The 13,145-nt window shown below is 40.6% G+C and overlaps 2 protein-coding genes across 3 annotated transcripts in view; one reads left to right on the top strand and one right to left on the bottom strand.

Moving 5' to 3' along the window:
• The window catches only part of LOC126252539 (piggyBac transposable element-derived protein 3-like), a 99,076-nt gene extending 97,676 nt beyond the window's left edge, over positions 1 to 1,400 (bottom strand). Inside the window, exon 1 of the mRNA XM_049953435.1 lies at positions 1,161 to 1,400. Within this exon, the coding sequence (XP_049809392.1) occupies positions 1,161 to 1,400 (240 nt within the window). The remainder of the gene's footprint in view (positions 1 to 1,160) is intronic.
• Positions 1,355 to 13,145, top strand: part of LOC126251948 (uncharacterized) — a 119,453-nt gene continuing 107,662 nt past the window's right edge. The window contains exon 1 of one of the 2 annotated variants that reach the window (XM_049952712.1): positions 1,355 to 1,455. The gene's annotated coding sequence lies outside the window, so the exon portion shown is untranslated. The remainder of the gene's footprint in view (positions 1,456 to 13,145) is intronic. The other variant, XM_049952713.1, reaches the window with a different exon arrangement.

Below are 13,145 nucleotides of genomic sequence, written 5' to 3'. Positions count from 1 at the left end.
TGATTGGGAAAGGAGTGAGACAGGGTTGTAGCCTCTCCCCGATGTTATTCAATCTGTATATTGAGCAAGCAGTAAAGGAAACAAAAGAAAAATTCGGAGTAGGTATTAAAATTCATGGAGAAGAAGTAAAAACTTTGAAGTTCGCCGATGACATTGTAATTCTGTCAGAGACAGCAAAGGACTTGGAAGAGCAGTTGAACGGAATGGATAGCGTCTTGAAAGGAGGATATAAGATGAACATCAACAAAAGCAAAACGAGGATAATGGAATGTAGTCTAATTAAATCGGGTGATGCTGAGGGGATTAGATTAGGAAATGAGACACTTAAAGTAGTAAAGGAGTATTGCCATTTAGGGAGTAAAATAACTGATGATGGTCGAAGTAGAGAGGATATAAAATCTAGACTGGCAATGGCAAGGAAATCGTTTCTCAAGAAGAGAAATTTGTTAACATCGAGTATTGATTTAAGTGTCAGGAAGTCGTTTCTGAAAGTATTTGTATGGAGTGTAGCCATGTATGGAAGTGAAACATGGACGATAACCTGTTTGGACAAGAAGAGAATAGAAGCTTTCGAAATGTGGTGCTACAGAAGAATGCTGAAGATAGGGTGGGTAGATCACGTAACTAAGTAGGAGGTATTGAATAGGATTGGGGAGAAGAGAAGCTTGTGGCACTACTTGACTAGAAGAAGGGATCGGTTGGTAGGACACGTTTTGAGGCATCAAGGGATCACAAATTTAGCATTGGAGGGCAGCGTGGAGGGTAAAAATCGTAGAGGGAGACCAAGAGATGAATACACTAAGCAGATTCAGAAGGATGTAGGTTGCAGTAGGTACTGGGAGATGAAGAAGCTTGCACAGGATAGAGTAGCATGGAGAGCTGCATCAAACTAGTCTCAGGACTGAAGACCACTACAACAAGTCACACTTCGTAGTGTTCTCGAGTACCGTGTGCGCGGTTATTCATTCACATCAACTTTTGAGTAGTGGGTACTGTGAGTCGTTGGTATCAGTTGCAATACGGCTTTGCGTGCTTCGGCCGTACAAACTCTTGCTTTTTTTCTTGCACCAGGTTTCTGGTTTCAGACTGTCGCGGCTTAAGAAAACAGCGTGTTTGAGACACTGGCTGACTTGGAACGAAGAGACAGAGCTCCGCCTTACCGCCGCGGAGGCTGGCAAGCAGCCACTGGAAGGTCTGAGGAAGGCACCGGAGGCTCGGCGCGCGCAGTGCATACCCAGCGACGGGCAGCACTTTCGCTGCAGCCGCTTCCAGCAGTCGACTTTCACGCGCCGCAGCTGGTGGGCGGTGGGGGGCGGGGGGCGGCAGGTGGGGGCGGAGCCCGAGGCGTCGTGGCGCGCGTCCCGGCGCCAGTAGGCGTAGCGGCAAGCCGCCGGATACATCGCCAACGCAGTCGCCTAGCAACGACTACCGCGACGACGCTCGCGCTCCGCAGAGGTGAGTGACGCTCCGTGCCCATTGTTGCCCCCAAGTGTCTGCCAGCAGCGCAGTTATCTCTGGTGCTCAGTCTCCTTACAGACATACTGCCTCTACAGGCTTTTGGGATAACATCTGCTGGCCGTTTACAGCTTTGTTTGTCCACCTCGAGATCTCAGCCAAGAAATTATAGTTTACTTTTCTAGATATACATATAGAGCTACCAGGCCGTACTCAGTGCGTGGTGAGACAGGCTCCCGCCAAGGGCGTAGACAGAGAGAATGTACAAAAATTGACCGAAAAAAAAGAAACCAAAAGGAAAAAACGGTTAAAGAATTAACCTATGATGTTCTTGTACCCCTCATGTTCCCATCTTCTGCCTACAAGAAGAAACCTTTCCTCAATCTGCGACATAAAACGCACGCTGTTGTCCCAGTATCATTTGTACTCAATCATGTCGTCCAAGCAGACTACTAGCGAGCACAGTCTATCGCTAAAGTGGTTTATGTGACAACAATCCGCTTTGTTGACACAGCCGACGTCTAGGCAGCTCGCTACGTTCACCAACGGAGTTTAAGCGTTATATCTCTACGGTGGAGTAGGATCTGAAAGGTCGGCGAGTGCAAGGCGAAGAAAACTTGCTATTTGACCGAAAGCTACGAGTTTTTCTGATTTCTGCTGTCTGAGGACTGCTGCTAAACTTAACACGATAGGTGTTTTGTCTCTAAGACCGCGAGAGAATTTTCGAACACGCCCTCCAAGGTCAATTCTGGCGGAATGCTTAACATCCACCCCAATCTCCCCCCCCCCCCCCAACTCGCTAATACTACAATATTTCATCATTGGCTGCATTATCGCCTTCTTTGTAGTTGCTGCCCTTCGGGACTTTCTTGACGGCGCCTCATGAACTACACTTGTTCACTTTTTTCAGTATACTACAAAATATGTTCACAGGAAGCTAAATTTTAACTATCCTAAGACCGATAAAATTTATAGACGATGGTTCAGGAAGGTATCAGTAATTTATATCAAGAAATAGACGAAAAAAGACGACGATTTTGCAGTAACCTGTGATCACAATTCTGCCAATGTAAAGAAGATCATTCAAAAAACTTAGGGACGATGGCGATTGGCACCTTCCTTTTTCTCCAATAAAATACTTACAGTGTTAATTAAAACTGAATGTATCCTGAGTGGTGGTAAACATAAATGTTGATCCCACCACTGAACGTCAATTTTTCAGACATTATTTTTGTAGTGCAAATTTTTGCGTGCAAATTTAAACCCTGGAGTTTTGTTTTGAGTAAAAATTTACTTTCTGCAGAGGTACTATAATTTTCCAGAATGCAAACTTCAGTTCTCTAATACTTCGTTTATGTGTACTGTTCAAAAAACCTCAAAATGAATGTGCTTTTTTGTGATAAAGAGTAAAATACTGTAGCCGTTATTTTATACAATGAAACCAACAAGGAGTATTTAAACAGCAGTTAAACAATTGTAAAAATAAATGTAGTATAAATTAAAATTTTCTAAATACTTATGCCTGAAATCTCGGTTTAAGTATAGAGGCCCCACACACCAAAGACGCCAACTTTCCAAAACTTCTGTGAGTGCATATCAACGGCGGAATGTAGTGTATGTTTCCTGGGGAGTCTCGATATTTTTTGAAATGAACACTGCCTGCGTCATAAAGATCTATGGTGTGATAAAGTAAAATATGCCGGTACTATAAGCATATGTTGAGACTGCCCTAGCTCAGTCAGTAACACAACTGACTTAAAAGCAACAGAAATGAGATCAAACTCGGACTCAAATGTACTTGACGAAACCACAGACCCAGATGCGTAACGTAAGCGATACGGACCCGCCTGCAAAAATTCTGCCCCCTAAGAAAAAATGTATAACCTATCATTAACTAACGTAACTTTCGCTACAGCAGGCAGAAATAGAAATTTAATGCAGTATGTTGTAAAATCCCATGTAATATAAACAGAGATCATTTGTTTACTATATTCAAAGTATAAACAAAAATTATTAATACTGTTAAATCTTATTAAAAATTAAATACATTGTAGTGATTGGCAGTTAATATCAATAAGCATATGCCTATGGTTCTATCTATGGTGTGATTGATTTGTTCTTGTAAAACCTCAGTGTACTCACCTTGACCTCTAGAGAAACTGGACCACACGGCACACTTTCTGTTCAAAAAATGGCTCTGAGCACAATGGGACTTAACTGCTGAGGTCATCAGTCTCCTAGAACTTAGAACTACTTAAACCTAACTAACCTAAGGACATCACACACATCCATGCCCGAGGCAGGATTCGAACCTGCAACCGTAGCGGTCGCGCAGTTCCAGACTATAGAACCGCTCGGCCACCCCGGCCGGCCACACATTCAGTAATGGAAGGTATTGATTATTTCACTGGCATCAATGGATCACTTTGGATACTGTGGAAGCTGAATTCACTAACCCTCTCTTGGGCCACAAGATTCCACAGATAGTTCTTTATAAGTATGAGCATCAAAAATAAGTGTTCAGCTGAAGAAACAGTAACAGGAATTGTTAAAGACAGGTAGTATTTTGTGCAGTAATCTGGAACGCTACAGCTACGATTGAATTCTCTGTTACTAACAGTTTTGTTAATCAACTACCGATGTTAATTAGGAATTTCTTTATTCAGAGCTTTTTTGGTCTGGGAATTTACTGGATACACCCTTGTCATATTCATTTTGAAGAACGCACTGTGAATGCACTGTGAATCCCTTCGTCGGAAGCAGAATTTATACATTATGGGAAAATAATGATTAACATTATGCATATCCTCAATTTTGCTCTTCTGCATGGCTACAATGATGTCAAAACAGCAATTAAAATGTCCCATTTCTTTGACAAAAATGTAGCTAATGACACTGCTTCTTAAAAATTGTGTCGATAGCAAGATAAATTATCAGCTGCATCTGAAGAAGAGAACGCGTTTTATCAAGCCGTACATTTTCCAATTGCATAATTTGAGATTCTAAATTGCAAATTCGATTGCAGCGCTGTCTGAAAAATTAATTCACAATTCTCTAATTGCTTTTTCAAAACAACAGCTTGCTCTCTTTCTTCCCTTTACTTGTATGTCAATATTATTTTTTGTGGAGTCTGGAAGTAGCCTAATAGACACAAGCATAACAAAGGGCTTTTACAGACTAGTATCTCGAACGTGTTGGGCCAAGCTTTTTAAGGTACAAAAAGATACCAGAAGTTTCCATCTTTAGTTCTTTGGCTGACGAGAAGATACAGCGTTTCTACTGCGTTGTAAAAGGACCTGACAGTCAGTGGCAGTACTGAGCGACTTCATTCTTCTTTCCAGAAGAAATCATTCTTATATCGAGAAATCAAAACATTGGTGGGAACATTGTCTGCAATTTTAGCCTCACAAAGAGACATATTTTTTGAGTTGTGGAATGAAACCATTGGGAAAGTGGAGGAACTTACCACTGATGAACCAGTTTGGCCTAGAAAAAGGAAGATACCAAAACGCTGCAACAAAGGTAGTCATTCTCATGCGCATCAACCGCCGGAGGAAATGTACAGACAAATATTTTTTGAAATAATTGATGTTATTGTGGATTCGCTAAATCGAAGATTTGACTCAAAGATTTTGGAACTTATTCGCAACCTGATGCTTTTGATATCGGTCAACTGTGTGCTGATCAAAACCTGCAGTTATATGGTTGAACAATGAACAAATAGAGCTGTCGACTCCAACAGAGTAATCCTACTTTATAATCATTTTAAATGTCCACTTACAGGGTGTTTCAAAAATGACCGGTATATTTGAAACGGCAATAAAAACTAAACGAGCAGCGATAGAAATACACCGTTTGTTGCAATATGCTTGGGACAACAGTACATTTTCAGGCGGACAAACTTTCGAAATTACAGTAGTTACAATTTTCAACAACAGATGGCGCTGCAAGTGATGTGAAAGATATAGACGACAACGCAGTCTGTGGGTGCGCCATTCTGTACGTCGTCTTTCTGCTGTAAGCGTGTGCTGTTCACAACGTGCAAGTGTGCTGTGGACAACATGGTTTATTCCTTAGAACAGAGGATTTTTCTGGTGTTGGAATTCCACCGCCTAGAACACAGTGTTGTTGCAACAAAACGAAGTTTTCAACGGAGGTTTAATGTAACCAAAGGACCGAAAAGCGATACAATAAAGGATCTGTTTGAAAAATTTCAACGGACTGGGAACGTGACGGATGAACGTGCTGGGCGACCGCGTACGGCAACCACAGAGGGCAACGCGCAGCTAGTGCAGCAGGTGATCCAACAGCGGCCTCGGGTTTCCGTTCGCCGTGTTGCAGCTGCGGTCCAAATGACGCCAACGTCCACGTATCGTCTCATGCGCCAGAGTTTACACCTCTATCCATACAAAATTCAAACGCGGCAACCCCTCAGCGCCGCTACCATTGCTGCACGAGAGACATTCGCTAACGATATAGTGCACAGGATTGATGACGGCGATATGCATGTGGGCAGCATTTGGTTTACTGACGAAGCTTATTTTTACCTTGACGGCTTCGTCAATAAACAGAACTGGCGCATATGGGGAACCGAAAAGCCCCATGTTGCAATTCCATCGTCCCTGCATCCTCAAAAAGTACTGGTCTGGGCCGCCATTTCTTCCAAAGGAATCATTGGCCCATTTTTCAGATCCGAAACGATTACTGCATCACGCTATCTGGACATTCTTCGTGAATTTGTGGCGGTACAAACTGCCTTAGACGACACTGCGAACACCTCGTGGTTTATGCAAGATGGTGCCCGGCCACATCGCACGGCCGACGTCTTTAATTTCCTGAATGAATATTTCGATGATCGTGTGATTGCTTTGGGCTATCCGAAACATACAGGAGGCGGCGTGGATTGGCCTCCCTATTCGCCAGACATGATCCCCTGTGATTTCTTTCTGTGAGGACACTTGAAAGACCAGGTGTACCGCCAGAATCCAGAAACAATTGAACAGCTGAAGCAGTACATCTCATCTGCATGTGAAGCCATTCCGCCAGATACGTTGTCAAAGGTTTCGGGTAATTTCATTCAGAGACTACGCCATATTATTGCTACGCATGGTGGATATGTGGAAAATATCGTACTATTGAGTTTCCCAGACCGCAGCGCCATCTGTTGTTGACAATTGTAACTACTGTAATTTCGAAAGTTTGTCTGCCTGAAAATGTACTGTTGTCCCAAGCATATTGCAACAAACGGTGTATTTCTATCGCTGCTCGTTTAGTTTGTATTGCCGTTTCAAATATACCGGTCATTTTTGAAACACCCTTTACAATGTTCGCGCCATCGTAACATTGACTACGACAGTATTTTATGTCAAGGAATAAACATGTTATGACATCCTCGACGACTTCAAACAGTCTCCTAGAAGTTGTTGAAGCTACTTCATAGAAGCCCACAAACACATTTTAAACTTGAAGATTTTATCGACATATCCGGAAAGACAGATAACTGTTCCTTCACTGATATGTCGAAAGTCTCATCTACAAGCTAACGCAAAAAACATGTTGAGTTACCACACATGTAGAAGCAAACCACCAATAACCCTTTACGAGACGAAGAATTTTTGTAAAGTGATTTCATTTCTCAATGCTTTTTCTTAGTCATTAAGCTTTAAATGTTACTAGAAAAATAAGAAAAAAATTCTCCATTTCAAAATCTTGCGGGCAGGGGCGACGTGCGGGGCCACCGTTACGATCATGAGGGTCAGGTAAATACTAATACAAAATTCTTTAGGGAGCACAAAATTTATTGTACTTGCAATAATGTACATTACTTAACTCTGAAGACTAACATTTTCTATACCTGTTTTAAATGAAAATCATCTGCATTTTTAGTTGGGAGATACATGAAAGTCCATAAAACATGTCTTGTACTCCGACAGGCACAATTGTACATTACTCTTTTCACATCGCGTTTTGCTGCGACTTTTGCATGGCTCGTAATTGCAAGTATGTGGTGCTGGAATATCATCAGCACTTGGGAAATGTTCATATCCATCACAACACTTATCACTGCATCGAAGTTTAGCAAGTGGATTAAGGAATTTAGACATTTCGGCTACAGGAAATTCGTCATCATCTTGTTCAGTCTCACCGTCACTTAAGACTCTTCTGTCCGCAAGCAGTCCTTCTGCTACCTGGGAACATATAATAATATCAAATAACATTTGTGTAAACATAAAATAATTTGGTGTTGAAAATTATCCTTTGCCTCTAATGTGAAGTGTAGTAAATCTTTCTGTACTTTTCTTGGAATGTTATCGTCTTTGATGCTTCTCCTGTATTGGTTCCATGCATTTACCACAGCGAGGTCCAAAAAGTGCATAATTACTTTCCATGTCCATTTTTTACTTCTGAATCAGCTTCTATAGCGTTTCATCAGCTGGTCACAAACATCGACTCCAACTAGCTTTTTGGTCGTATTTGTTCACCACAGAAAGACAATCGACTTCAATGTGTTTGTTTTCAGTTTTGGGTCAGTCGGTGCAGAGCCACAGCAGTTTGAAGCCATGGATAATTTTTTGCTATCTTTCCACTCTACAATTACTAAATCATGGTTCCGAGCAACATGTTGCTTTGTCCATGAACCATCTTGGAGAGAGGCAATCCTTTTATTCTGCTGGCCACAATTGTTCCACTTCCATAGAGCTTCATATCAGTCAATTGCTGCAATAAAGTCAGTGACGTGAAGTATCTGTCAAAGTGGACGAAGCTTTCTTGAGATGAAGTTTGTGCCAACCTTAATATCACAGATGGGACTCATCCAAACCCCTTAGTTCGTAGAGGAGTTGAACCACACTGATATATTTCAAAGTCTAACACAGGGCCAACGGATGTAGTAAGCACAAAATTCTTTAGTCTAACTGGTCGGTCTGTTTATTACAGACTGGCTCAGTGGACAGTGACCTTTAAATGGTACCACTTGTTCATCAATTGAGTATGTTGCATGGCCTCGTGGAAGACTCGGTCACGCATTTCTTACTACATCAAGAACTGGCTGTACTTTCCACAATTTGTTATTATTACCTGGGGAAGAGGAAACAGCAATCATATGAAAAGCATTTATGAGTGCCAGAAATCTGTCTCTTGACATGATTGTTGAAATTGAAGTATAACCATATAGAATGCTCCAGTACAAACTCAATCGAAGAAATCAGATGCAATCCATACTCAGGTTGACAGCTATAAAATTACTAAGTTCATTTACATCTGAGCTTTTTCCATGCTTCCACACATTTCACTGATTAGTATGTACTTCAGCAATCTTAAAGAATTAAGGATCTGGAAACTAAAAAGAAAATTGATTTGAAAACAGCACAAAATATATCAAGGAAATCAAGAGACAAAATGTGTATTATACCTGTATAAAAATCCACCGGTCCTTAGTGATGCTTACGTTTAAATAAATTTTTCTTCGACACTTTTTCTCCTGATAACTTTGTAGAGAATTAACTTTTATGAGAGTTTCTGCTTTTGGTTGATTATTATTCCTTCAAGATTCTGATACATTTTCAACTGGTATTTCATTTGTACCAGAATCGGAACTCGATGCAGAAATGTTCTCTAGCTCAAACAAAGTTTCAGAATCGTCTTCACTGATTACTTCTAAATCTGATCCATCAAGCAACTTCAATATATCTTCCTCAGTAAGTCCACTGATTATCTAAAAATGTTCCAATTCATTACATCATGTATAATTTCGAGACAGTGGTGTTTAATTAACTGTATTTGGAAGTATATACAAGTAATTCCATAGAAGATTATAATATTGCATTGATCAGCATGCAAGGATGCAAAAAAATATTTTGTTGAACATAACTAACCTCATAAAGGAAGAATGCAAAAACGCCTAACCCTCACGAATGTGATAGTGGAGACATTTTCAAACACCACAGGCGCAATAACCACGCAAAACGGATATTTCGAAAATATGCAAATACTTTGAGATGTCCAGACACAGCCTGAATCCAAGCGATTTTACAGAATTATAAACTAACACAACTGCTACAGAAAAGACGCAGCCACTACATCTCACGCAACGATACAGCAAGACAACCAAGCATAACAACATCGCAAAATGGACGAACCTGCGATCTAGTGGCCTCCTGTAATATTATATGAATTACAGTTTCTTTCTGGAATCACATTCAATCTCCAGGGGGAAAAAATCATGTAGTCGTACCTAACCCTCCTGGTCGCGAGCGTAAGAGCGTAAAGGAATAGGTATCTCTATTACGTCCCAAGATACAATGTTTTACGCTATTGTACGTTTAACCTCAGCATTCTTTATATCTGAAGCACTCATTTTCTCTTGCTGTATGTCTAGTTAGTATGTTTATGTACAATCAGCACTGATATCAACACATTTTTTGAGACTCAGTATAGGCTCAACATTTTTTCTGCTCTCTCATCTGATTTATTACCATCTCTTGAATCTCATTCTCTTCACTAACGATTTTCCCGTCGCTGATTACTATCACATTAGAAATAAAGGTACATCACTTGGCAAGAACATGTAGTCTAGGGGTATCCTCTTCGACTATTACCCAAAACGATTTTGGTCCTGGCGTCGAATCCCACTAATGATTCAATTTTAAATAAAAATTATCAGCTTTGCCATCAGAAGACTTCTGGCATAAGAAGCTACCCTCATTCTGCCAACGGCTTTGTCAAAGAGGACGGAGGACGGACAAAGTTTCAGGGCACTCCCTTGCCCTTTGGGTGGGAGACTGCCGCTAAAGAGGGAAGAATCAGCAATAATCAACGGTATGAGGATGCAGAAGGCAATGGAAACTACTGCACAAAAGACACATAGTGTGTATCCACAGAACATGTGGCCTGTAACTGAAAAAGTGTCATGAAGATCTCTCCACTGGCAAAAACTTCCGGAATAGTTCCCATTCGGATTTCCGTGAGGCGATCTTGAGAAAAAGATTGAAGAATCACGGATAACGTTCTACGAGTCGGGGCTTGGAATGTCAGGAGTTTTTAATATCAAAAGGAGCAGTAAATGATATAATGACGGTAGGATTCGTTATGAATACGAAGGTAGGGCAGAGAGTGTATTACTGTGAACAGTTCAGTGGTAAGGTGGTTGTGATCCGAACTGACAGCGACCCAACACCGACAACACTAGTTCAGGTATACATGCCGACGTCGCAAGCTGAAGATGAAGAGATAGAGAAAATATACAAGGATATTGAAACAGTATTACCCTACGTAAAGGGAGATGAAAATCTAATAGGCAAGGAGAATTGAAATGCAGTTGTAACGGAAAGAGTAGATGAAAGGCTTACGCGAGGATGTGGGCTTGGCACTAGGAGTGAGAGAGGAGAAAGACTAATTGCCTTATGCAATAAATTTTAGGTAGTAATAGCGTATACTCTGTTCAAGAATCACAATAGGAGGAGATATACTTGGAAAAGGCCGGGAGAGATGGGAAGATTCCAGTTAGATTGCATCACGATCATACAGAGATTCCGAAATCATATACTGGATTGTAAAGCATACCTGGGAGCAGACAGAGACTCAGATTATAATATAGTAGTGATGAAGAATATGCTAAAGTTTAAGAGATTAGTCAGGAGTAATCAGTACTCAAATAAGTGTGACACAGAAGTGCTAAGGAATAAAGAGGTACGCTTGAAGTTCTCTAAGGCTATATATACTGCGATAAGGAATAGCTCAGCAGGCAGTTCAGTTGAAGAGGAATAGACATCTTTAAAAACAGCAATCACAGAAGTTGGAAAGAAAAAAATAGGTACTACAAAAGCTGGAAAGAAAAACATTGGTTCAAATAAGGTAACTGTGAAGAAACCATAGGTAAGAGAAGATATACTTCAGTTGATATATGAAAGAAGGAAGTACAAAAATGTTCTGGTAAAACTCAGAAATACAGAACTACAAGTCGTTTAGGAATGAAATAAATAGGACGTGCAACCTAGCTACATGCAAAAAGTACATGAAAAATGTGAAGAAATCTAAAAAGAAATGACTGTCGGAAGGATTGACTCAGCAAATAGAAAATTCAAAACAACCTTTGTCGAAATTAAAAGCAAGGTTGGTAATATTAAGAGCACGGTGTGAATTCCACTGTTAAATACAGGAGAGAGAGCGGATAGTTGTAAAGAGTACATTGAAGGCCTCTAAGAGGGGAAGACTTGTCTGGTGATATAGAAGAAGAAACAGGCGTCTGCATAGAAGAGATAGGAGACCCAGTATTGGGACCAGAATTTTAAAAAGCTTTTGAAGACTTAAGATCTAATGAGGCAGAAGAGAGAGACAATATTTCACCATAACTTCTAAAGTCATTGAAGGAAGTGGCAACAAAACGACTATTAACTTTGATATGTTGAATATGTGAGTATGGCGATATACCATCTGACGTCCGTGGATTGAGAGTAAATAGAAGAAACACGAGAGTAACGAGAAGTAGCAGAACTGAGAACATCTGGATATTTTATTTCAGGATTAATGGTCTCGAAGTTAAGGAATTCTGCTACCTAGGTAGCAAAATAGCCACGATGGACGGGTCAATGACATCAAAAGCAGACTAGCACTAGCAAAATGGGCATTCCTGGACAAGAGAAGTCTACTAATACCAAACATGGGCCTCAATTTGAGGAAGAAATTTCTGAGAATGTACGTTTCGAGCACTGCATTGTGTGGTAGTGAAACATGGACTGTAGGAAAAGTAGAACAGAAGAGATTTGAAGCATTTGAAATTTGGTGCTACAGACGAATGTTGAAAATTGGATGGACTGGTAAGGTAAGGAAGTGGAAGTTCTGCGCAGATCCAAACAGATGGAACAATTCCTTTGCTTCCCACCCACTATACTGCAAGGAAATTCTGTCCAACAGCTTTGTTCCTGAATTATTTCAAAGAGACTGACGTCTTACAGCGTCAGTAATATTTCGCTATGGATTTAAGTTGACTGTGAGAGGACTTTTCCTGTCTCTAACAATAGTTTGCTTGATGAAGAAGTTGTTTCTAAATGTTTCTTCGGTTTTAAGAGTTATGGGAAGGGGAGGGGGTTTATATGTTTTCACTCATTGTGACTTACTATTAGGTATGACTAGTAAGCTACCCAAGTGGTTCCACGTTCTAAACATAAAACAGATTCGAAATGTAGCGTCTGTGTATACCTCCCTTACTTACCTCACCAAATCGTCAGAGGATACGACTGTGTCACAGAAAATGAGACGTTACGTGGGATATATCGGTTCTTGACTCGGGTACATGGAACGATTCAAAGCATAGGACGTTCCAAAGCGTTGTTATCGTCCTAGAGTAATAGGTTTAACAAAGTCAAAAGAAAAAGACGTCAACAGATGGCAAGTGCTTAATCTCTTTAACCTCCCTTCGCAGACAATATTGGGAGGGATGTTACGCCCGTATCTTTCACCAAGACTAAACCGGCATTGTTTGTAGTAAATACTTTCATGTAACAGATAAAGTGAAACGACGATACTTCCTTTTTATTCTTAAGGTTATATTTGGCTAAACATATTATCACAGCATAAACTCGTGTATGCCAGACTGCTCGTGAAATATTTCTACCACATACTGTATATTATAATTTCGACCTAATATACAAGCATCACTTCGCTTTGGGTCCAGTGACCTTGTTCGCGAGCCA

Source organism: Schistocerca nitens, chromosome 4, assembly GCF_023898315.1.
Source record: "Schistocerca nitens isolate TAMUIC-IGC-003100 chromosome 4, iqSchNite1.1, whole genome shotgun sequence".
Taxonomy (NCBI): domain Eukaryota; kingdom Metazoa; phylum Arthropoda; class Insecta; order Orthoptera; family Acrididae; genus Schistocerca; species Schistocerca nitens.
The sequence above is the reverse complement of the archived record's forward strand: the minus strand, read 5'-3'. Positions and strand labels throughout refer to the sequence as shown.